The sequence below is a fragment of the Candoia aspera genome, chromosome 6, assembly GCF_035149785.1.
Source record: "Candoia aspera isolate rCanAsp1 chromosome 6, rCanAsp1.hap2, whole genome shotgun sequence".
NCBI lineage: Eukaryota > Metazoa > Chordata > Lepidosauria > Squamata > Boidae > Candoia > Candoia aspera.
This window is the reverse complement of record NC_086158.1, coordinates 43,961,588-43,987,920: the sequence shown is the minus strand read 5'-3', so window position 1 is coordinate 43,987,920 and position 26,333 is coordinate 43,961,588. Positions and strand designations below refer to the sequence as shown.

The 26,333-nt window shown below is 40.0% G+C and overlaps 1 protein-coding gene across 2 annotated transcripts in view; it reads right to left on the bottom strand.

Moving 5' to 3' along the window:
- The window catches only part of MYO7B (myosin VIIB), an 85,288-nt gene that overhangs the window by 7,771 nt on the left and 51,184 nt on the right, over positions 1–26,333 (bottom strand). Inside the window, exons 11-24 of one of the 2 annotated variants that reach the window (XM_063306920.1) lie at positions 23,099–23,283; positions 21,677–21,804; positions 19,956–20,113; positions 19,298–19,451; positions 18,831–18,986; positions 18,225–18,330; positions 12,831–12,944; positions 11,952–12,039; positions 9,972–10,078; positions 9,204–9,389; positions 4,866–4,982; positions 4,475–4,558; positions 3,679–3,798; positions 2,419–2,533 (exon numbers count right to left, since the gene is read on the bottom strand). In XM_063306920.1, coding sequence (XP_063162990.1) covers positions 2,444–2,533; positions 3,679–3,798; positions 4,475–4,558; positions 4,866–4,982; positions 9,204–9,389; positions 9,972–10,078; positions 11,952–12,039; positions 12,831–12,944; positions 18,225–18,330; positions 18,831–18,986; positions 19,298–19,451; positions 19,956–20,113; positions 21,677–21,804; positions 23,099–23,283 — 1,793 coding nt within the window. In that variant the 3' untranslated portion in view covers positions 2,419–2,443. Of the gene's footprint in view, positions 1–2,260; positions 2,534–3,678; positions 3,799–4,474; positions 4,559–4,865; positions 4,983–9,203; positions 9,390–9,971; positions 10,079–11,951; positions 12,040–12,830; positions 12,945–18,224; positions 18,331–18,830; positions 18,987–19,297; positions 19,452–19,955; positions 20,114–21,676; positions 21,805–23,098; positions 23,284–26,333 lie in introns of those variants that run through there. The other variant, XM_063306921.1, reaches the window with a different exon arrangement.

Genomic DNA, 26,333 nt, shown 5'->3' with positions numbered 1-26,333 from the left:
GTCTGTATTTGGTTTCTTTCTGTCCAGTAGATACCAGTGTCACAGAATTTCAAATGGAGTTCATTCTAATGCATCTTGCTCCCTAATATAATATTCAGGTACTGTGCAAAATCTTTTTCATTGCAGTAAAATATGGTTTCATTCAATGCAGGACTTATTTTATTATGGTTGCACAGTCAGCCAGATGTTTAGACTAGATCTGGCATTTTTATCCACCTATCAAATCCTTCTCAAGGACCTGGGATAAGCAGATATTGTTTGATAGTGTTAAAGGTATCGTCGCAGGATGCAAGCTGTTCCAAGTAAAGCTGCCTTTTGCAATTGACCAATGATTTTGTCAATGCCAATGGTGTTCAAGTGGTGCTCCAGATGCCTTGGAATTGCACCCAAGGTGCAACTGGTACTACTACTCCTTTCTTTTGCCACAGTCATTCTACTTCTATTTGCAGGTCTTTTTGTTGTTGTTGTCATTGCTGTTGTGGTTGATCTCTGCCTAACACAATGGTAAGATTAACTACATTGTAGTTACTAATAAGTATCCTGTAGCTTTAAGCTATACTGCCCAATAATGTTCCACAGGCCACTTATAACCTGCCAATTTGTCTCCTCTTGATGGGTCCACCATTTATTCCTAAGGAAAAGAAATGTGTTATATTATGAGAAATAGATATATTCCTAACTATGGCATTGCCTCTTTCCTTCGGATTCGAATGCAGTGCAGCTCTCCATAACTGTGAGATCCTTCCAGATAAATTCTACAGCTTTATTGCAGCATCTGCTTCTTCATGATGAATCTGTATGTAACAAATTACCATCTTCTCTGCAATCTTTGATTAGGGCGTAAAAAGTACATTCACCTTTAAGTATCAGCTTGTCCTGGATTTTACTACCTAATATGTGGTATATTGATTGAATTGCTGCAGCTATTTATGTTTAACTTCTGCTTTGCCATAGACATTGTTTGACGTAGTCAGAATCATTAAGGGGTTTGATAACACCAGACCATGACCAGACCATTCAGGGATTTATTGGTTTATATTTGATTTAGTACTATTTATTTCTGGAAGAAAGGAAATTGCATATATTTTGCATGTGTGTTTAAAATGGAGAAATATTTTGGGTATACAATTAACATAAAACAAGTAGACAAAATATATTTAGCTGCAACATAATGCTGAATTTACATTTAGAATTCAGGAATTGCAGTATAGTCCCTGTCATCTTGATCCTGGTAATTTCACAGCATCCAGTATCAGCAACAGACATAGCACATAAAATGTCTACATGCTATATTTTGAAAACTATGGCATTTTTACTTACACAGAAATATCAGTAATCTGTCACACATATGCACATGAACGTTACTTCCTGAATAATATGCCTTCATCAAGGTTGACAGGAAATTATGTGATTACTTGGGCAAAAAAAGGCAGCAGCCAACATGCTGGTTTTCATCAATTGCTAAAAAGTACTTCAAGAACTGGATAAAAATACATTATGATATTCATAATATGAAATGTCTGATTTAGAAAAGACAAGTTCAGTGTCTCCTCTCATACACAAAGCATAGTATCCACCACAGCTTTTCAGCTCCTTGTTCTTACAGTAAAGCTATTCCAAGAAAACTATCAGTTCAGCCAAAATAATTGGTGGCAAAGGGCAAGAAGAACAAAGGCTGTGTTTGGTGGGATCTACAGCTTTGTCAGAAATTATCTGACAAAGCACAATCCTATATACTTTACATAGGCTGAAGTTCCACTGTGCTCAGTGGGAACTGTGCTTATTCAGTGGTATACAGATCACAGCCTTAGAAAGCAAGCAAAAAGATCAAATAATATTGAAAAGCAATACAACTGCAAATCTCTCTCAAGCAATAAATACTATGTAAATTTACAGAACTATTTTAGCAGATGCCAGTCTTCATTCATGGTAACATCATGCAAGCAAGTTCCAGAAAATAAGAAAGGGAGGGAGCAACATTGAATCCAATGGCTTTTTTTAATTTGGAGACTAGTAGACATATATGACACAGAGCCATATTTTATCTTATCAAGTTCAGGTAATCCTCAGAAAATGGAATCTTTCACGAACATGCTGTTTTCTATTTTCTTTAAATGTAATGGTATTTATGAGTAAAAGATAACATAGCAAAGACATAATTTTGCACTTTGCTGCTGATGGCTAGAATACAGTAAGAGAATGTGATCAATACTTCCAAGGAAGGAGGCTATAATTATTAAAAAGAGATTAGTTCGGCACCACTTGTACACCAAGCCAGAAATGATTAAACTGTAGTCAGCATAAGTCCACACTTATTTCTGCTATAGCAGCAATTTTATGGTTCACTCCTTTTGGGTTGAGAAAAATTGCAGAGGTAACCAAGTCTCATTTCTTTCAATATTGTAAATCTGGCACAACCTGTGCATGATGACAGCTGGCATCTTCAGGCAGGGATATTGGGATTTTTCTGTTTGTTTACAATATTCATTAGCAAATGAACATATGATGTCAACAAATCATCCATTTTGTAACCCTTGGAAAAAAGCAAAACAATATTTAATCATCCCTTAGAAAAAGTTGCAAATACTTTTTAATAGTTGAAAGGACATCTATCTCTATCAATCCATGCAAAAAATATTGTGCTGGTACTCCTACTTAAAGTATTATTTTAGTACAAACCAGAGTTACTCTTATGGCTATTAATCTGTTCCTCACACAGTCATACCCTTATACTATATCCTAAAACAAGAGGGATTTCTCCTGTTGACACTCTGGCCCAAGAACATTTTTCCAGCAAGAATAAAAATTGGGGATGCCCTCTGTTTCAGAATTTTTGTTTATCATGTAGAACAGGGAACTACTTTCCAAGTTTGAAAATAGATGAACTGATACTTACTGATGGATACTCTCCAAAGATATGATATTGACCCTTGTAGAAAGCAGCACCCCCCCCTTCATTGATTACTTCACAAAAAGGACCCAAACTAATTCCAAAGACACAACCACAGGAAGGAGACAAAATCTGGTTCAATGCCTTCCTGAATATAGTTTCTACATCTCTATGATGATTCACAAATATACTAGCACATTTGTCAGCTTCAGCACTTAGACTAAATGCTACCCCAAAACAACAAAAACAAAACAAAACAAATGTATATAGGAATATAATGAATCAAACATTGTTTCTAGGAAATAAAGTAGTAGACTCCCTGAAGTCTATTTTGTGATGAGCTATTTGTAGATTTGGCCCTTGATGAAATGTGTTTAGGAAATGTAGAAGTCACACGGGCTGACGTTTTGCTGGCTGGAGACCATGCATCTTTCTTTCCTCCCCTCTTAGCAACCAAGGGGCTATAGCTGTGATGCAGTAAAATGTTGGTTGGCCAGGCCAAACTTCATACATTTCTGGAGGGCTGGGGAGGAGTGTCCTGCTTACTTAAAGGCTTTCATGTTTTTTTCTTTCCTTTTATATAAAAAATTAGCAGGAATGTTCTGCATAATTTGGTGATTTGCCACCAAATTGTTAGTGCTGAACAATAAAAAAAAAGGACTAGGTGCCGCACTATATTATTTTCATTAGAGGAAGAAAAGACAGTTTCAACAAGTCATTATCCAATTCTTTTTTCCCCTCTTTAATGCAAGGTCTTTAGCAAATCTGAAATCTTCAGTTTTTCTTACCAGAAATGTCTCACAAAGAATTCGATTTCCTCGTACCAGGTTCCCTATTGTCATGTGAAAATATGTGCTACCACTGCTCCAGTTAGAAATTTTATTGAAGGGATAAACAGCTAAGATCTCCTGTAGGACAACATAAATGATACATGCAAGACTGATAAATGAAAAGTTCACTATTTCTCTAAAAAGAGACTTGAGTCTCATGGGGGACATCAGATCAGGTACTTCTAAGAAGCAGTGCACTCTTGATGTTTTTTCACATTACCCTGCCAACCTCTTTTGATTTAAAATATATTATTTTTAGAGAGGGCTGTCCCTAGGTTAAATTCTTCTAATCATGGATCGTCTTTCCTCTATTTTCACTCTTGCAATTCAGCATGGAAGTTCCCTTCCAGGAAGCCACCTCATAACAAACTTCATTTAGCAATAAGTTTCTCCTTTCTAGCTTCACCAGACTTAAGTACATAAATTTCTTATGGTTCATTTTATTTTTATGTGAAAGCATTCTGGAGAGCCAATGTGAGCAGTAAAGAAAGTGATTCAGGCTTGAACAAATTGTTTTAGCCAATATATATTCTCAACAGAAACAGGAGTAGAACTACTTAGGTCCTGCTATGTCCACAGCTATGGCCAATCTAGTTATTTATTTATTTATTTATAAAATTTATAGGCTGCCTCAATCTCTCACAACTCTTTACACATTTACCCTAAGAAGTGTATGTAATTAATTCTAACATAAATCAATTGTGTGCACCTTTTGAGACCATAATTAAGCCAAGTTTTAAAAGAGATCTCTTACCTTAGTCTTTGAATGTATTATGGAAACCCCTTGCTTGTTGATAGCAATCAATACTATGTCAGGGAAATTTGGCTCTGAAGTTTGCTAGTAAAATAGAAGAAGGCAGAATTGGGTCACAGAGCTGGTTTTTCATATTGTAGCATTAATTGTTCACCAGTTGTCATTCTGTTATTAAGCACTGGAATCACAAGAGCTATGGACAAACTACTGCAGGAACAGGGATAAGTGAAAAGGTGCTCTGGGAGAGGCAACTGAAATTGGTTAGGGCCATGAGAATGAGTCCTCACAGGACTCACAAAAGCAGGCCATCAGTAAGACACTTCTTTTCTGCAGAAAACAACTTCAGATGGTGGCACCCTCCCCACTAAAACCCTGGAACTATTGAACTGACCTTCACTTCGAAGAAGGCTGAGCCAAAAGTTGGCCAACGATATATGAACTTCAAGAAGGCAATCTTGGCCTCATCCACACTTTTTTGTCCATGTTTGTTGAAAGCAGAAATAATATTCTGTAATACAATATGAATCAAAACTAATCAAGTTCTTTTTCCCCATTAGAACTGATTTCCTGAGTAGGGAGCAAGTATCCTTTCCTTGTATCCATAATTACACGAATTGATTTACTTTAGAACTTCTCACTCCAGGATTAAAAATAATACATTTTGCTATAGGCAGAAATGATGTCCCTGCACACTGTAAATTACTCCTTAAATCTCCAAATAAGAATTCAAAGAAATAAGTATAGTGTGGCACCTGCAACAATGAAACCGAAGTATAAAAACTATAACAATTGCAGACTTTTTGAAAGAATTGTCAGTGAGAAGTTTTGCAAGGAACAGTACTAGTTTTATTTGCAGATGAACTCTACAAAAAATATTGAGGTGTGATCAGTATTGTAAGCCACCCAGAATCTATGACTGGGGTGGCATATAAATGGTGGGAAATAAATTATGGGAAATAAATCAGTAGCCTTACAATGCTGATCAAAAGAGGAAGACCAATGCAATTTTAAAGAATATATAATTTAGTATTATATAGTCTTCATTAAAATAAAGACTATATTTTATTTATTTTTTATTTTATTATTCACATTTCTATCACCACCCATCTCCCCCTAAAAGGGGGACTCTGGGCAGTTTATAATAAAATTCACCTTAAAACCTCACATCATAAAATCACCAGGTCAACAGCTACAATACTAAAATAATAAAAATATAAATATAGAATCCAAGTGGGAGATTTCCATTCCGTAGGGAGAACTCTACATCACCAGCCACCCCCAGGAAGAGCTATTGCCCTTCCCATCCCAGGCGAGGCGGCAGAACCAGGTCTTCAAACCCCTCCGGAAGGTTGGGAGAGAAGGGGCCTGCCTCATCTCGGGGGGCAGAATGTTCCACAGGGCGGGCACCGCTGCAGAGAAGGCCCGCCTCCTGGACCCCGCCAGATGAAATTCTCTTACAGACGGGGTCCGCAACATGCCCTCTCTGCATGATCGGGTGGGGCGGGTCGATGTTATAGGGATGAGACGGTCCCTCAGGTAGCCTGGCCCCATGCCATGTAGGGCTTTAAAGGTGATAACCAACACCTTGAATTGGACCCGGAAGCAAACTGGAACCCAATGCAGCTCACGCAGTACAGGTGTTACATGTGCTGATCTTGGAGCACCCATCACTGTTTGCGCAGCTGCATTTTGGACCAACTGAAGCTTCCGGATACTCTTCAAGGGTAGCCCCATGTAGAGCGCATTGCAGTAGTCTATATGGGAGATGACCAGGGCATGAGTGACTGTCCGGAGGGCATCTCGATCCAGGAAAGGGCGTAACTGGCGCACAACCTGAAGTTGTGCAAAGGCCCTCCTAGCCACGACTGCCACCTGCTCTTCAAGCAGGAGTCGTGAGTCCAGGAGGACCCCCAAGTTACACACGGGTTCTGAATGGGGCAGTGCAATCCCATCCAGAACTAAAGATGACAAATTCCCGGATACCGAGGAGCCATCAATCCACAGCCACTTCATCTTACCAGGGTTCAGCTGAAGCCTGTTGTTCCCCATCCAGGCCCCCACAGCCCCCAGGCACTGAGAAAGGGCACTGACCGCATCACTTATTTCACCCGGGATGGAGATATATATCTGAGTATCATCAGCATACTGATGGTACCTCATCCCGTGGTGATGGATGATCTCACCCAGCGGTTTCATGTAGATGTTAAACAGGAGAGGGGAGAGAACTGAACCCTGCGGCACCCCGCAGAGCAGGGGTCGAGGGTCGGATCTCTCATCTCCTATCACCACCGACTGGGACCGGCCTCAGAGGAAGGAGGTGAACCAGTGCAAAACTACACCACCCACCCTCAACTCCCTGAGCCGTCCCAGAAGAATACCATGGTCGATGGTATCAAAAGCCGCTGAGAGATCAAGGAGAGCGAGGATGGATGCACTGCCTCCATCCCGCTCCCACCAGAGATCATCCATAAGCACGACCAATGCAGTCTCTGTCCCATATCCCGGCCTGAAGCCTGACTGAAAGGGGTCTAGATAATCCGTTTCATCCAGAATCCTCTGAAGTTGTAACACCACCACTTTCTCAACCACCTTCCCCAAAAAGGGGAGGTGGGAGACTGAACGAAAATTGTCCAGGACAGCAGGGTCCAGCGATGGCTTTTTGAGGAGGGGGTGTACCAGTGCCTCTTTAAAGGCAACTGGAACCACTCCCTCCCTCAAAGATGCATTAATCATTTCCTGGACCCAACCACGTGTCACCTCCTGGGCTGCTTTCACAAGCCAGGAAGGGCATGGGTCTAGATGACACGTGGTGGCGTTTACAATCCGGAGGAACCTGTCCACTTCCTCAGGCCCAACAGGATCAAACTGGTCCCAGATAACCGGGTAAGTACGTTCCCTCAGCATCTCCCCAGACTCTGCCCCACACTTAGAGTCCAACTTGGACTGAATCTGAGCGATTTTACCCTGCAGATGCTCAGCAAATTCCTCCGCACGGCCCTGTAGGTGGGAGACAGAGCCCCCCCACCTAATAACGATCACGTAATTTTAAACAGGGCCGTTGGGCAGCATTCTGTGGATGCAGTAAGAGTGGAGAAATATTGACGTTTCACCACTGTCATGTTCATCGTTTCGATGTGCATGGTACATCGTAACGGTTCGCATGCCAGGGCACTGACGCACATTCCTAGCTGGGAGGGAGCTGCTGAGAAGCCTTGTACCAAGCACTCTATCTCTGCTCGTTAGGCAGGAATGTGTTTGGGTTATCTTTTTGGTTCAAGGTCTTTTTGCCCGTTGATCAGCAGAATTCATTAGGAGCACCTGGGAATGTGAATTTGAGACATTTGAAGGGGGTGGGTGGGACTCCGTTTGTATCGGGGCTATTTAGTTTGATTTTAGGTGCGCTTTTCTTATTCTCAGCTTTCATTATGTTTGCATTCGATTTCTAATAAAATCAGAACTTAAACTTTGTTTTATGAGTCTGAGAACTTTATTGGAATAGGCATTCATCACAGCCACAAGGTAGGCCTTAATAGCAGCTCTAGCTTGTGTTCGGTCAGATTCAGTCTTTGTCTTCTTCCAGCAGCGTTCTAGGCATCTCTTCACCCTCTTCAAAACCCACAGTTCCTCCGTAAACCATGGGGAGTGCCGGGTTTGAGTGGGCAAGAGAGGCCGCACAGGCGCGATCCTGTCCAAGGCCTCAGCCGCTTCTCTATTCCAGGTTGCGGCCAGGACCTCTGCTGGACCGTGCAGCAGATCACCGGGTATAACCCCCAGCTCCTTCTGAAACCTCACTGGGTCCATCAGTCGCCGGGGGTGGACCAATTGAATGGGTCCTGCCTCCCTGCGGAGGGGGGGCAGCACAAGAGAATCTCAGGGCCACCAGGGCGTGGTCTGACCATGACAATGGGGACAGATCTACCTCTCCCCTCAGATCACATTGCCACTGCTCCGACAAGAAAACCAAGTCCGGAGTGAGGCCACTGTCTCAAGTCAGGTCCCGGATGATCTGGGACAGGCCCATGGCTGCCATGGTAGCCATGAACTCCTGAGCCGCATCCGAGGTATGCCACAGGGAAGGTAGGTTGAAGTCCCCCAAGACCATAAGCCTGGGGAACTCCAACACGAGCCCTGAGACGGCCTCAAGCAGCTCAGGCAGGGAGGTTGCCACGCAGCAGGGAGGATGATACAGCAGCAACACTCCCAACTGTTCTCGGGTGTCCAACTTGAGAAACAGGGTCTCACAACCGGCCACCTGTGGAGCAGCGCTCCTGAAGGCTACTAGAGATTCTCGGATGACAACTGCCACCCCACCATCCCTGCCCCGGTGTCGCGGCTGGTGCCACACCTGAAACCCGGCTGGGCACATTTCTGAAAGGGCTACCCCCCTTCCTGACCCAGCCAGGTCTCGGTGATACATGCCAGGTCTGCCTCCTCCTCTGTGATCAAGTCACTCATAAGGGGGGCTTTGTTGTTGACTGACCCAGCGTTCAGAAGCAGCAGCCGGAGACCATTTATTTTATATATTTTAATATTTAGGTTTTTATTTACCTATTTTATAATATTTATATATTTCTAGAGTTTTGTTATATTGTATATTATATTTTATAATGTTTTTAATTGATATGAATTGTTGTTTTAATGTATTGTAAGCCGCTCAGACTCATGTTTGAGATGGGCGGTGGAAAAATGTGCTAAATAAATAACTAAAATAATGTAAGATTCTTTATACCCGTTTCCACTCCTCTGGAGATATTGCTTGAATCACGTTCTCAGGCACTAGTTCCTTCAGTATTTTAGGTATTGCAGTGTATTGTGTTCGATCATTGTTAAAGCGAACTTTGAAAATCAGCCCAGCCAGTTGGATGGCATCCTCTTTTGAGCACTTGTGATAGCCTCGCAGATACTTTGGCAGCTCCTGAAACAAAGCCCATCAGTACATTGACCCATTTTGCAGTTTGGCTGAAATGTACATGCAGAAGAGAAACTGTAGGTGAGTGCTGGCTGAAATTATTTGGATATATGAAATGATGTGTGCATGAATGAAAACATGAAAATATTTGCTGTCCTGTGCCATCTAAACCTTATTTCTAGAAAGTTTCTTGCAAGCTTCTTGTTTTGCAGTAAAACACCAACCTGGAAGTGGGAAAGCCTCTGGTTTAGACACATTCTGAGGGCCTGTTTATCTGGTTAGCTGTGACTGTTTCAAAATGTTATTTAAGTTACTTGCAGAGTCAGCTGTAAAAATGTATTTTTGGTCACTTTTGTTCAGCTATCATAGGGAAGACTGTGATGTTTTAATCTGAATAATTTCAGATTTACCAATCCTATATATACCCAAGAGATTGGTTTCATTTCCATCAATTACATTGTGTAAGCAGTATTTCATACATGTGGTGAAATGAATATATTACGGCAGTCAAGCTTGATGCAAACATTCATTAAGACAATAGTCCATCCTGCTAGCGATCATTTCATCACTAACATCCATCCTGTTTACCTGATGATAATGAAAGATGCAGTCAGCCTTCAAATCCTTCCCAGGTATCACATTCAGCCACAACTTTCTCATGAAATATACCTGATAATTCATGGTGATGGGAAACACTAGAAAAGCAATGTCAGACATTTAAGTAAAACATTACAAAAAGCATGTACAGACATTTAAAATTCTTGCCTCTGTTCCTGCTAGCTTCTAGACACATAAGCTAATTATGCCTTGGCATTTCATGTTTTGATAACTGCATGCAAACGGTTTTTACTTACCCTCTGCAAGCCCACTTTTTAATGATTTCTTTTAGGGTCCTATAAAAAGCTGCTTGGAAGAAAGGACTTGGAAAGTACATTGAACCAGAGCTGGAGGAAAAATAAGCTCTCTGGCAGCTGGAAAAAGGTTATTTTACTTTTCAAGTTAATTATCGTTCGGGTGGTAAACATTCAAGAAATCCACATTTCTGCATAAATGTCTACCTACTTCAATACATTTTTTTTTCAGGAGGAGATGATTAACATGGAACAGCCCTTCTCACTAGGCACCTCCACATGGGTTGAGATTGTCCATGATCCTACCCAAAATGTTCAGCCAATATGATCATTAGCATGCTCAGCCTTGTGAGAGTAGCAGTTGGGGGAAAGCTGATGGAGCATCCATGTGATGCCTCCTGATACAGTGTTAAGTTACTTTAGAGTGATTTTTCCTTATCACAAAAAGCATCCTGTATCAATTTAGCAGTTAAATAACAAAGAAATGCATGGAAAATGGTTGCCTCACTGCCTGCTTTGCTTGCAATAGTGTTACCTCAGAGTCTTCAGAAGTCTGTGGAGGGAAACTTGAAGTTAGGAAGGTTTCATTTTTATCCTGTTTTGTTTGTGGTTATGTATGTATGCAAAAAATATCTCAGATACTGCAAATCATTTTTAATAAAGCAAGTTCCCAAAAAAAAGTGGTTCCTACTCACTTCCCAGTTTTATGTATCTCTTTACTGCCAGGTAGCTGTCATCCAAATCTTTGCAGTTCAGCTATTGTGACCCTAGTCAAAGCAATGGCTTGATGAATCAAGTCAAGTCTATCTATTCCGTTATGCTTGGTTTGGGATGATGTGGAAACCCCACAAGTAAGATGTAATAGCACCCTCCAACCAGGTTACTGCCTCTCATACTAAGACTAAAATATAGCTGTTATGACTGGAAGCCATGGCTGTCTTACATATCCTCCAGCAAATCCTATATACATTTACCTGAAAGAAAGCCATATTAAATACAATGGAGCTTATTTCCAAATAGACGTGCAAAATAGACATACACTGTAACTAAAAAGTTCTATAGAAAGTTGTTGGTATATAAGACAGTAGGATTATATTAGCAGGTACAGAAGTGGAAATAAGCTGAAATGGGAGAGTACATACATTTCTGCAACAGAAATTATTTCCCCTCCCTGCAACATATATTAAAAAATACCCTCCAATTACTGGAGTTTTTCAAAAAAGGGGAGAAATTGAGATTGGGGCATTTTTGCTGCTTTTCAATTGGTACCTGGTAATTTAAAAAGAGGCGGCTGTTTTAAGGAAGACTCACAATTCTCAACTATTTTTCAAAAGAGATACATTTTTGGCGGATATAGCTTGCAAGCAGTAAGTCTTCATTTAATATAAGATTTAAACTGACAGTTTTAGTTGTCCGCAGGGATCAGAATTGTCTTGACAACTTTTAAGGTGCATCATAGGTAGCAATTTGAATTAATTTAATTAACAGTTCAAGAGCTAATAAATAATATGCAGTCACTTATTACTTTTGTAACTGCAATTGCAAGCCATTGCTCTATAGATACTATAGAACAAGGATAATTAAGAGAATATTGACCAATCCTATGAAAAAATGGCTACGTCCTGAACTCTCAAATAGATTCTTCCTTCCTGATAAAGGCACAGACGGCTTCCAGGTTAATGTCAGCGCCCCATATTTCATCTTCCCACTTCCATACCCTCTTTTCCTGGCCTATTCTTCTGAGTCCAGTCTGTCACCTGCCTCAAGGAGTCAAAGAAGTAATCTGCTTCATTCTGGCTGATCACCTAAAATAGACAATAGAAGGGAGCTGAGTTAGTACAAAAACATTAGGATTATTAGTGCTTTGATACAACATTTCAGAAGAACCAGCGTAAGAAACTTCCAGTTGCCTTTCTGGCACAATTCAAGGTGCTCTCTATGGGATATAAAACCTTACTGGTTTTGGTCTAAAATTACCTTGAGGATCACCTCCTTCCCCCAGACATTCTGCTCCTGCTCTTACATCATTAACTGGGTAATTTTTGTAGGTCCCCGTAAATACATTTAAGAGCAGCAAGCTACTCCACTTTTTCTGTGCTGAAGCCAATCTTACAGAATTATTGCCGTTGCTATTGAAGCTGTAGGTGGCCTCTTCTCAGTTTCAGTATAGAAGGAAGCTTAAAATATAACTTTTAACACAGAATTTAACTTAAGATCTTCATGGACTGATGCACTGAATTTTATTGTTTCTTATTATATTTTTTTCTAAATTGCCTAGAGCTGAGAGTTGTTGGATTAAGTGGCAAATAAAAATCACTGAGCCAAAATAATAACATCAGCATCAACAAGAACCTCTTAGAATGTGACTAAAAGAAAAAAAAATAAAGAAATTAAACAAAAGCTGCAGAGCAGTGACAGAAATGATGCACAGTGGAGCTCATAAAAAATAAGATGAAAAAACAGCCATTTTGAGCTATGAGGAATAAAAAGCCAAAGTACTTCTTAGACCGACCAAAATGAGATTAAAGAATGTGCAAACTTCCAAGTTCTCCAGATCTCTTCATTAGATGGTACTGATATGTTCATGCCAAATTACCTTGTCTGACATCTTGATAAAGAGGCTAAATCCTTCCAAGGAGCTCAGTTCCATCTTTTTGCCAATCATCTGACACAGATCCCATACTTTTGTGTTTGTTCCTACCTGAAAAACCTGGAACGTAAGAACAGGAGACCAAAATAAATAGGTTGGAAAGAAAGAAAATGGGTGCAAGTTGCACAGGTGTACAGTCTGCTAAAAGCAGGCTACCTGCCTGCTTGGCTGTTTGTTACTGGGAAATGACGCTAAATATCTTTAAGAACACAATGTGATTATCAGATGCTGAGGATAAGCAACAGGAGATGACTTTCACCATTATCCCTGTTGGCAGATGCTGGGAAAGCCTTTAGCCCAGGAGAGGTCAAAAAAGTCACACACCAAGCATTTCTATAAAAATAATTTATTTACAGAAAGCAAAAACAAAAGCAAAAACATATTTAAAGGACTTAGCTCTCATTGAGAGCAACCTGGCTTGCTACATGCCGGCAGAGAGAAAAAGAAGAAGAAGTGAGAAGACAAGTCCGGGCAGGATTCCTCCCCTCCCCCCAGGCTATTTGCATGAAGCACGTGAGAGGAGACAATCACTTGCAACCTTTTCACCCGGCCAAATGATTAGGTATAATAGTAGCTTAATCTGTTAGTAGGAAAACCTCAACACTCCCCTTTTTACACTATAGATTAAGTTGCAAACCAATCTTCTCTGACAACTCTTTGTGTCTTGGTACAGGAAGAGGTTTGGTTAAAATATCAGCAATCATGTCTTTTGATTCACAATATTTTAACATTATTTCTCCTTTGCTTATCATATCTTTGATATATTGATATCTAATATCGATATGTTTTGTTCTACTTCTGCAGGCTTCAGATTTTGCCATAGCAATGCAAGCTTGATTATCTTCATAAACAGTTATAGGCTGGTTCACTTCCATGCCTATGTCTTTTAACAAATGTTTAAACCATGTAACCTCATTACAGGTTTGTGTTAGAGAATAAAACTCTGCTTCTGCAGTGGAAAGAGCAACAAGTGTTTGTTTTCTAGAATGCCAGCCTAAGCTAGATCCAGCAAATTGAATTAAAATCCCAGAAGTGGATTTTCTGTCACTGACATCTGCTCCCCAATCAGAATCGGCAAAAGCCTGCAATTTCTCAGTTCCAGAGGCATTTAGCATCAGGCAATAATTCTTTGTTCCTTGCAAATACCTCATTAACCTCTTCAATGCTGCTTTTCCAGTAGATGTAGGCTTCTCTACCTGTCTACTTAAAATGGCCACAGAATTTGAGATATCTGGGCGAGAATGATTTGCAATGTACAGTAAACTTCCAATTGCAGATCTATAGTTCTCTGCCTCAGTTAATTGAGTTTCTCCTGTATCTTTCTGAAAATCTATTATCATCGGAGTAGAGACTGGTTTACAGTCTTGCATATTAAAATCATCTAGGAGCTTTTGAATTTTACTACGTTGGTTTAACAGAAAGCTACCATCCTTGTCTCTGTGTACTTCCAAACCTAGGTAATTGGTCACAACTCCAAGGCTTTTTAATATGAAATGGCTTTTCATGCAGGCTTCAAAATCAAGCCTTTGTTTTTCTGTTGATGTGAATAGCAGCAAATCATCAACATAAATGCACAGATACATACAGCCTTATTTGTCCTTCTTCATATATACACAGGGATCTGCTTTTCCTTTTTCAAAACCAAAATTCTGCAGTTTTTCATCTACTTTTTGGTTCCAGGATCTAGCAGCTTGCTTTAACCCATAGATTGACTTCTGCAGTTCACAGACTAGATTCTCCCCTTTTTCATAGCCAGGGGGTTGCTGCATGTATAATCTGTGGTCTAAATCACCATAGAGAAATGCAGTTTGAATGTCATAGTGGTTAACTGACATTCCCTTGAGTGCAGCAACTTTTAACAGTAATCTAATTGATTCACCTTTAGTAACTGGTGCAAAAGTCTTGTCAAAGTCTAAATCTTTCCTTTGAGTGAACCCTTTTGCAACCAACCTTGCTTTATATTTTTGGATTTTGCCATCAGCATCCCTTTTCAGTTTGAAAACCCACCTACAACCCAGACAGCGTTCATTGGGAGGTAGATTTACCAGTTTCCATGTTTTATTTTCTTTCAAGGATGCTAATTCCTGTTGCATGGCAGAATGCCAATTTTGTGCAATCTCAGGTGGTAAAGCATTCACTTGTTCTAAAGACTCAGGTTCTGTGAATATGTGAAAAGCCTTTACTGTTTCAGCCTGAAAACGTGATGGAGGAACGCCTTTATTACTCCTCTGAGATCTGCGAGGTAATACAGGGCTTAAATTTTGACTCCTATCACTTTCCTGAGAAGCATCTGTCTCATCAGACAGATCTTCAGTTTGCTTTTCTGGTTTAATGTCCTCATCAGGCAAAAGATCACCATCAGCAAGTCCTTGCTGTTCTTTTGTGGTGGTCAGTTCAACTGGAGAGCTAGAATTTAATCTCCCCCAGTTTTGTTCAGCAAAAGAAGCACTTTTGCTAATTATTAATTTCTCTCCCATTATGAACCTGTAGCTCCTCTGGCTTTGTTCATAGCCAACAAAGATGGCTTTCTTTGTTGTGGGGCCTCCTTTCCTTCTCTGCTGTTTTGGAATGTGAACCCATGCAGTGCTACCAAACACTCTAAGATGGCTTACCTTTGGTTTCACACCATAAAACAAATGGAATGGAGTGTCCTGAATCATAGAGTTATACAACCTGTTCTGAACATAACAAGCAGTCGATAAAGCTTCTCCCCAGAACGTAAAACATAATCGTGAATCTTTTAACATGCATTCCATCGCATTTTGCAAGGTTCTGCCCTTTCTTTCAGCAACACCATTTTGCTGAGGGGTGTACGGGTTAGAAAGAATTTGTTCTATCCCCTTTTCCACTAAGAACCTTCTGAATTTGTGAGAAAGGTATTCTCCTCCTCTATCACATTGGAGTGCAGATACAGGCCTAGGGAATTTTCCATTTGCCCATGTCACAAAACCTTTAAATTTCTCAAATGCCTCATCTTTATGTTTTAAGATGTAGATAAATGTGTATCTTGAGAAATCATCAATGATGGTCATTGCATACCTTGCTTGTCCAAGACTTGGAGCAAAAGGACCAATAATATCAGAGTGTACAATTTCCAAAGGTCTAGTTGTAACTCTGTCACTGTGCTTACTCACAGGAGCTTTTAGTGTTTTGCATTCTTTGCAAACTACACAATCTAAGTATTTATCACAGGGTTTTATCTTTAGGTCAGCACACAGCTGTGGCATTTGTGCTATATACTTGATATTAGCATGACCAAATCTCCTGTGCATCAGGTGTACACATTGGTCATGTTATGGAGTGTTGCCAACTGCAGCCTTGCAGCTTGGCTTCCTTGCATTTTGCACAATGTACAAGGAGTCTTTTAACATACCAGTAGCACACAATTTCCCATTTTTACGTATCTCACAACCATTTTTCTTAAATGTTATGATATACCCTGTTGCAGCCAATTGTGCCACAGATAAAAGGTTTGATTGTAAATTTGGCACATACAACACACCTTTTACAGTTTCTCCTAAGCAGGATAAATACAAGTCACCTTGTCCCATAATTTTGGTCACAGACCCATCAGCCAAAGATACACTTTGTCTTTCAGTTTTAGACAGTGACACAAAAGAGCTTTTACAATTACATAAATGACAACTGGCCCCAGAATCTAACACCCATACATCAGAATTACCCATCTCAGCAACCTGTGCAATTTGGGTTGTCTGAAGAGCCTTCTTCTGTGTTGCCATTGTGTTCTTCTTCTTTGTCTTTCTACTCTTGGGTCTCATGGCACAGTCTCTTTGCAAATGTCCAGCTGAACCACAAGTGAAGCATCGCTGGCTGGCTAGTGCTGTGGCCTCAGGTTCCTTTCCCTTCTTTTCCCTCATTTTCTGGTCTTGCAGCTTTCCAGAAGAGATGGGGGGGGATCTTTCCTCTCTCTTCTCCCATTCAGCGAGTAAGCGCTGTGTAACATACGATGGGGTGAGGTCTGCTTCAGGCATAGCCTCCAGGGTACAAATCAGCGTGTCCCATGTTGCATTTAGTGAGGACAGGAGGATATAGGATTTTGTGAGAGGTGTAAATTCCATTCCTCTCTCCTGCAACTCAACAAACAGCTGCTGAATATAATGCAGGTGCTCAGGAAGGCTTTCTCCTTCTGCAAGGTAGGCTCTGTACAGCTTTTTCGTCAGAGTAACTTTACTCCCTGCTGTTGCCTTTACATATAAGTCTCTCAAAGCGTCCCAAAGTTGCTTTGCAGACTGCATGCCTCGCACGTGGACTAGCTGATTGTCCTCAACTCCCAAGATAATGGTGGCTCTAGCCCGCTTATCCTGTCTCAGCCATTCAGCACTGGGATTTTGGGGGGTTTGCTCACCAATTTGCAGCCAAAGATCCTCTCTGCGAAGATACATTTCCATCTTCAGGGCCCAATTCAAATAGTTGGTCTCTGATAGGCGCTCCAGAGGCATCGCTGAGGGCTGGGAGGCAGCCATGGCTTCTTCCTTCTTTTGCAAGTCACCTCAGCTAGCTTCTAAGTCCTGCAGACCAGCAGTTGCTGGAAAATCTCCAGGTGGCTCCAAAGAAAATCTTCACAGGTCTTTGCTACCTGCCTTTAAATTGTGCACGAGGTGTGGAGTTGATCTCTCTTTTCTCTCTGGGTTTTACTGGGCACATAACCTGTTGGCAGATGCTGGGAAAGCCTTTAGCCCAGGAGAGGTCAAAAAAGTCACACACCAAGCATTTCTATAAAAATAATTTATTTACAGAAAGCAAAAACAAAAGCAAAAACATATTTAAAGGACTTAGCTCTCATTGAGAGCAACCTGGCTTGCTACATGCCGGCAGAGAGAAAAAGAAGAAGAAGTGAGAAGACAAGTCCGGGCAGGATTCCTCCCCTCCCCCCAGGCTATTTGCATGAAGCACGTGAGAGGAGACAATCACTTGCAACCTTTTCACCGGGCCAAATGATTAGGTATAATAGTAGCTTAATCTGTTAGTAGGAAAACCTCAACAATCCCTCCTTGTGATTTGCTCAGGGACATATGGCTACCCAGTGCTAGCCTAGAGGGAACCCTATTCTGATCCAACATAGCAATTTCTCTCAAGGGCCATCTCATCCAAGCTGATTTTGCATTTTTTTCTCTTCCCTACCAACAGTCTATCAGGTGATGATGAAGATGAGATTTTTATATATAACTCAAGACAGCAAACATACTTAATACCTGCCTATTTTCCCCGAACAACAACTCTATGAGGTGGGTTGGGCTGAAAGAGAGTGACTGGCCCTGAAGAAGAGTCCTCTTAAACTTGGTATATTTATGAGTATGAAAATAAGAGAATGAGCTTCACCTGCTCTGTCTCATTTGGAAAATGAATCTTGTGCGAGATCTTGGTGATATTCTTCTGAATTGCCTCCACTTCTACACTGTGTGGGGCCCACTTCCGATAGCCACTCCTGGAAAACAGAAATACAAATGGACCTTAGAAGTGGGCACTTCCTTTGATGGAGGAGGGCTCCTTAACACTTGCACAAGAGGGTCAGTTTTCACTGGCCCCACAGGAAACGTGGCTGGGGTGGGGGGTAAAAGTAGAGACAACTTCAGCTAGTATGAAGTTTTTTTAAACACAGACACAATTCCTAGCCATATATGCAAGTAACATCATATATATTTTGGACCAGAGAGTGAAGGGAGAGAAAGCAAATTGCACTCACAGAAATACCTTAATGAAAAGCAAAACAGCTGTGGGAGGAGGAGACCAAATTAATTGCTCCTCAGGAAAAGAAGACTGTCCCGTTCATAATGATTGTAGATTATGAACGGGACAATCTTTTTTTCCTGAAGAGAGGATTAGGTTATACATTATATAGACCCTACAGACCTGATTAGTGTTCTGTAGTTATTTAAAGAATAAAAGGCATGAGCCAATCACAGAGAATTAAACACAACCCTGTACCTTATCACTCTTTGGATCCTATGTCTGCATTCCAAAGCCAGGTTCTCTTTTGGACGAGTCTCAATGAACTTCTGAACGTGTTTCAGCAGTGATTTAGTAGGTGGAAAAAGGCCTGTGCAGAGCCAGAGTAACTGCCAACCACTATTCAGGCTATACCTGCCAATTTGATGAATAATTTCAAAACTTTGCATACAAGTATCCATAATCTAATACAAAAGTTCTTCAGACTTAGAAATCTGTTAGGCAACGTGGACTGGTTTTCTGATTTGCGCTCAAGGAGTTCCTGGAAGCCAAGTGCCCCCTAGAGCTCATAGATCAATAGACTTCTTCACTGTATGCATCCACTGGTATAAAAACTATCTATAGGCAGATCCCCTAGCCTAATATTCCCAACCTGACACTTCCAATGCCAGCCAAAATGGCCATGTCAGCTTAACACGTTTGGTTGGGAATACTTTTTTTGTTACCTGTTGTGGTTTTCAGTTAGCTGTTTCAAGATCTGACAGTAGACCTCATCATGCAGAATATCCTCCTGGATTGCCACTAAAAATATCTGGTCAGTAAGTTCCACAGGAGATCTCTCTTGCTTTGAGGGATAATCTCCCATGTATTTCATGATGGGTGAGCAAAAAATATAAGGAAAGAATTACAAAAATTAAGTAGAACTACAAACCAACTCAAAGCTCCTTTGGAAAGCAGCATGTATTCCTTTGTAATTGCTCTTTAGTAGCAGCTAGATTTGACTATTAAGATAGTGCTCTCTTATATGACTATCTCATATAACTCATTTTGTTGCCTTTTTAACTTTTTCTTTTCCCCAAATTCTCTTAGCATAATCCTTTTGTTTGCTCTGGCAGTTACCATTAATGTAAATTTTATCCTGGATTATCCAAATTGGTCACCTAAAATCTGGGTCTACTCTTCATCCTTTTCTTGATCTTCTGCACTCAGATAAACCAAACCATGTCAAAAAATTAATAAAAATAATTTATCATCTACCTGTCTGTTTCTTCCCTTTTTATTAAGAATATTTCCAAGTCAGGGAAAGAAGCATAGAAACCAGTTCAGAGAAAATAATTATTTTTTGTCCATTACCAAATAAATTGACCTTTGCATGAAGGATATCAATGAAAGTCTGGCAAGCAAAGTCCCAGAGGTCTGGATTACAACACACCTTCTTTAGCAAAGGCTTTTTCAGAGGCTGTCTAGAATGAGCCCACAGATGACTCTGTCCTTGGGACTTGGGTAAAACAGCCTTGCTGATTGACTCCTTCTCAGGAACTCTGGAGAAACATAGAAGACCAACACTGTCTCAAACTGTAGCCTGATCAATACAGACAATTGACTCACATTTGTTGCTAACAGGCTAAAATAATTGGAACCTGGATCTTTCCTAAGATTCTCTAGCACAACCACCACTTATCAAATCCTTAGGATTGGTTAATTCATACAATAACAAAAGGGTGAAACCATTTCCATGTAGCAAAGTCCTGTACCTCTCTAGTTACATCAATCAGGAAGAATCATGCAAGTTGAAGAATTGATATGGCTATATACCCCATGTTACCAAATGGTGCATCTGCATGATTTATTTGTTTACTGAATTTCTATTACTTTGTAATGAGAGGTCAAGGCAGTTTACTGCAGGGTCTACCCTAATTTTATTCCTAGAAAAACAATACTGTGAAATAAGTAGGGCTGAGAGAGCACAACTGACTCTGCATCACCCAGAGAGCATGAATGAGAGGACAATAGAACCTGGGTCACCCTGGTCCTAATCCAAAACCATAATACTACACTATACTGGTACTTGAGAATTCTTGTTTTGCCCTCTCCACTCACTGTTGAGGATGCAAACACATGTTTTCAACCTACTCCCAACTCATCATAAGGGCAGCTTCTGCTCCTCTTTTCTTCTCTGTGTCAAAAGTAATGTTTTCCAACAAGCAGTGCTATATGGTCTGTCTGCACACTTCATTTCACTGTTGGCAACGGGTCTACTCCTACCAGCTAGTGTTCCCCCCCTACTCCCAATTCCTGGTAAGTACTCTCCATTGTCATTGCTTCTTGGGCTGACGGACTGCCTGCCCCTCTTAGAAAGAACCATGCTAAGCTTTGAGAGTCGTGTCTCTGGCCTTACATGGGCTCCATATAAACCTGAAAATACTGGTGTTTTGGATTCACCAGGTCTTATGTGAGTGAGACACCAATTTACTGCTGAATAGTTAAAAGAATTTCAGTCAGTGTGGGCAGGTCATTTGGTATTTATTTATTTAGGAAATGTATATGGCTACAACTCTCTCTCTCACATGTACATGTACATGTACATATACACATACACATATATACATATACACATATTTTATATATAGTAACTGCTTCTCCCTGCCTGTTGTCCTACAGAGGAATATCCCATGTAAATGGAGTGAAGCAGTGCCATTTTGCCTCTTCTAATGTCATTTTATGTTCTCCATGGAATACTTCTGGGTGCTGTGGTTACTTATTGCCAATATGCCCTTGCAGCACTTATCAGTCTGAGATATTTGGGAGTGCAATCAGTATTTCTTTAAGCCAGCACTTTAGTATTGCCATACAGAAGAGCTCTTTGTGTACTTCACTCTATTTTTTGCATATTAGGAATAATAATTTCTTTTAGTGACATCCATCACACAGAACAACCACACATAGCTGTCAGATGAGACACGAGAAGACCAATATGGAAGACAACATAGAATCTAGTAACTAATACAGATTTCAATGCAATACCCATTGCCTCAGTTAAGGCTCAAAAGGCAGTACGTTTTTCAAGGAATTGTATACATTGTACATAACAAAATAAGGTATACCTGAAGTGATCGTAAGAGAATTCTTCAAGAGTGTATGGCTTCACTTTTGCATTCTCTTCCTCAGGTTCTTCTGCTTGAGAGTTTAGTGATACTAATCTCCTTTGTTCAGGTGACATCATTAACAAGCTCTGGAAAGATATGGCCATTTGAAGACTCTTCACTTATTGCCATGGCAGCAACATGATAACAGAATTTAATCCCATGTGTGGATTTTTGGGGTAAGATTTGTGAGCAGGACTTCTCTTTCTACTAGGTTTGCTCAAAGATGTTTGTCAGAAAAAGACAAGGAAGGAAGCAAATCAAAATTTTCCTAATGTAGAGGATTAATTCCAAAAGGATTCTCAAAGGGCAAGTGCTGTATTTGAAGAGGACCAACAGAACACAATTTAAAATTTAGCAATTAATTGTTTTATATTTATCTATTTAGAAATGTGGGCAGAATTTTTATCTCAGATTCTGATAACAACCTTAATGATTAAAACAATACAAAAATAATCACATTTATAACTTATTATATCAGTTATCTATGGATTACAATAATTTCAGTGCAGGCTTGATTTTGCCATTAAACCAAGTCATGCAGGAAAATAAGTACCAGAGCAAAGTTAATCTTTAAAGTCAAAAAACTACACAAATGGTAGTCTGTCTGTGTATGCAAATTCTGAGCATCCACAGCTGAACACAACTTGAAGTCCCAAGTTAAAGGGGAAACTCCAGTGGAGAGTCAAACATCCTCAAATCAACTGTTAGAGAAAACTCTGCAGATGGTTCAATACCCAAGCATGTACAGCTGAAGCTGTACAAACTTTTGGGGGCCAAAGCCTATAGAGGCCTAAAAAGATTGACATTCCTCATGTTGAAAAGAAAGGGACAATATATCTTATCACCTGGATTCACTACTAATCCCTTCAATTATTAGAAGCCTGTTTTCAAATCATCAGACCTGAAAAGATGCAGAGAAGTTTAAGAATGTTTACTGTGCTTGTTGGAAAGCCTCAACCAGGCTACCAAAAGGGATTAGACAGACTCTGACATTATCAGGAACAGCACAGCATCTAAAGAGTAATGCTGGGATCCTTAAACTGGTGACTGCAGGCATCAGGATGCCCCAAGACACCTCCCATGGTGCCATTAAAAAGACTGCCCTATGTCACTTAAAAAAAAAAGATTATTGTAATTAAAAAATGAAACAGGAATTTGGCTTAGGTATTCTTACAAAATAAACCTAGCAGGTAGCTGAAGTCCTATGTCTTGTTTGCCACCTGGCTAGAAAAAAAACAAGAACAAAGATAAGATGGGGTAGTGAAGAACATAAGAGTGCCCCCTTTTTCCATTTTTAGTTTACTATCTTTATTATTCGGAGGATAGAATGACAGCCATTTGTCAGAGTTAAGCACTGTGTCTGCATGATTTGATTCTTACCAATATTTGACTGGAAGGCTTTGTAACCGTAGGAATGACATAGATGGTCTCTTGTGACACAAGCCCAGAACTATTGGTTCGCTCATTTTGAGCAGGGATCCAGCCTTGATTTTCTCCTAATCTTTTTTTGTCCTGGGTTAAAATCAACAAGTCCCCCTTCTTGAAGGCCAAAATTGTAGAGTCGTCTAGGAAACAAAAACTGAAGCATATTATTTCAGCTATTATACATCAGAAATAAAGTTTATGGGATGATGTTTCAGATTGAAACATGAGTCCTCTTTCTGAGAATGACAAAATACCATTTTGTGTAAGTGCAGATATTTCAGGCTATGTCATGCAGTGCTTATAATGCCCCCTGCCCCAAAAACTGCATGAGGAAAATATGTATCAAACCTTGCTATGTGCTCATGACTTAATTCATGTGACTTAATATAATTTCTTTCTAGTTTCTTTTGTACATATTTTTTCTACCTATCATCTTGGGGGAATCTCCTTTATATTCTCAAATTAATGAATCTAAGCACACTTTCACACAGTATCACTGTGCTAGTTCAGAATCAGACCTGGACTGTTTGATCTCACAACATCAGTTGTGTCCATGAACTAAATTCCTTTATTATTAAATTTAGCCACCACCCATCTCTACCCCACAAAAAAAAATTATGTTTGCAAATTGCTTAATTGCTGGCTTAGCTGCAATGTACGAAATCAAAACAAAGCTAGTATTTTCATCTAACTTCATGAAACTCCACACAGCTTTGAGTGGTCCATTTTCCCTTTGGCAGGAACTCATTCTCCCCAGTTTCTACCACTTTTTCCATCTTTTTCATTTCCACAAAAAGTCTGCTATGAAGGAGAAGACTGAATGAGGCTTTTTTACAAGTATTACTGGGAAAAACCAGCCTGATGACATTTTTCTCTGCAACTTATAGCGTACACCACCAGGAAAAGCCAAATTACATAAAGATAACAAGTAAGTACTCACGAATTCACAAGAAAGACACTGAAAAGAGCCTAAAGTAGAACTTGGGTAGGGGAACAATATCAATTGACAGGAACTGGGGGAAAGAGCCCAAACCCAACCTTTTCTAGCCAACCTTGTTTCTCCAGAAAAAGGAATGTAAAAACTATATATAAACAAATTCTTTCAAAAGATAGATTAGGATAAGGACCTGATACATCTGTAGCTCTTTTTGCATCACATCACTATGCCTACCCTATATTACTTGGGCCAGTGGAGAATGGCATGAGAATGGATTCATTTATGGCACATATTACTTCACCATACCAATCTTCAAGAGATCTTAAATATTGTTAATTGTGGGTGGACTTCCTGTGAGAAGGGTGAGCTGGCATGCCTCCAAACAGGTGGAAACAACATCACAGCCACAACTGAAGGACCAGCGAGTAGACTGGCCCCACGGAACCTCACCAGATAAAGAGAGGATGGGAGATTGCCCACTTTTGCTTTGAATACCTGCTTCTCACGAGGAGACCACAGGATAGTGGTTTCCCACAGTTTTGAGTGCTGGGAGATGAAGAGAAGTCATCACACTCCTGAACTGCGGTGGAACCTTTTAAAGGATGCTGGGTTTGCTAACCTCATTTTCTAATCACTTCCAGAAATTATCTATTTAATTATCTTAAGGCTATTAGAGAACTTCAAAACGACAAGTTTGCAAAGCCACCTGGTGAGTGCCAGAATAAAAGAAAAATGACTAAATACAGACTTAAGAATTTAAAGAATTTGAAGAGGAGCCAAGATGGCGATGAGGCATCAACTGCTGTAAAGAATTCCTCCAAAGTTTACTTTTTATTATCTTTTACATTTACCCCTCCAATGTGACAGCCTGGTGCTGCTTTATTGGAACCCGCAACATACAGAAAGAGTAGAGGAAAACTCTTGGACATCATTAATCATCATGGGGGGAAAAAAAGAAGAGACACTGCATACATTCTGCAACACAAGCTACTCCCAAGCCCATGAAACAGCTGAAAGTCAACAGCTACCTAACAAGCAGGCAGCCATCTCCTGTAAGTAATCTAATCCCCTCCAATCTCCCCGATGGACATGATGCACTACAGTGGGATTTACAAGCAGAGATCTAAAACCAACAACTCATAGATCTCTCATCTTCTATGGAAGAGGACGCACCCTCCCCACTTGAACAGACTGCTGCTATCTGTTCAGCAGCTGCACAGCTTTTGCAGGATGGGAGTGAGAACACAAACTTGATAAACTTAAAGAACGAAAATATAACTGACTTTCTAACCAGACAAAGCCTGCTGACAGCACAAACTGTGCTTTCCATCTTCGAGCTGCTAACTACCATCAAAAACAAAGTAGACTCTTTAAAAGAGGCCTTCGTGAAGTTTAATGAAAGAATTTGAAATAAATGGCATAGCGCTAAATAAGACTTTAATCCAAGAAAGTTATAAATGAATTAAGGGACCAGATGAATTTGGATTATTAGGACTTTTGCTATAAGAGTTTGGAAGTAATTATATAAATAAACAGTGCCTTCTTGGGATCTAAATTGTTTAGTCTACCTTAAGTCATAACAGATATTCGAGACTTTATGATTTCAGAAATGAGACACTAGAGGGGATTAAAGATTCTAGGCATAAAAGGAAAAAGAAAAAAAAAATGAGACAGGCTTGCCTTTTATCTCTGGTCAGCATTGAAACAAAATGACAGTAAATGGTGTGACATTAGAAATACTCCAGGAGATATCTGAAGAATGGGGACAGAAACTAGCAGCTAGAGTATCAGCAATGATGGATAGACTATGTCCAAAAGATGTTAAAGAAGAAATGATAGATGTCATGACAGATGTAAAAGAGAATATCTTGGAACATCTACAGGATTAAAGAGCTGAAGCAAACCTCATCTGATGCAGAAATATTAGAATATAAAGAAATTGTTGAAATACCATAAAATGAAAAAAATACGGATTATAAGACAGAGATGACAGTTAAAGTGGAAATACAAATGACAAGCCAAGAGAATGACCTGGATAATGACTACATACTGGATTTACAAAAGAGGTTTGCTAAAGCCTCGAAGATGATTTTGAAATGGGAAAAAGAAAAATTGAAGAGAGATCAAATCCTACAACAACATCTCAATGAATTAAAGATCAAGATAGCTAGAATCAAAAGAAAGGAGTACAAAATAGTTTTTTTGTTTTTTTTACCAAGGTTAAACTATAAATTTGTTTCTATAAATTTCTGG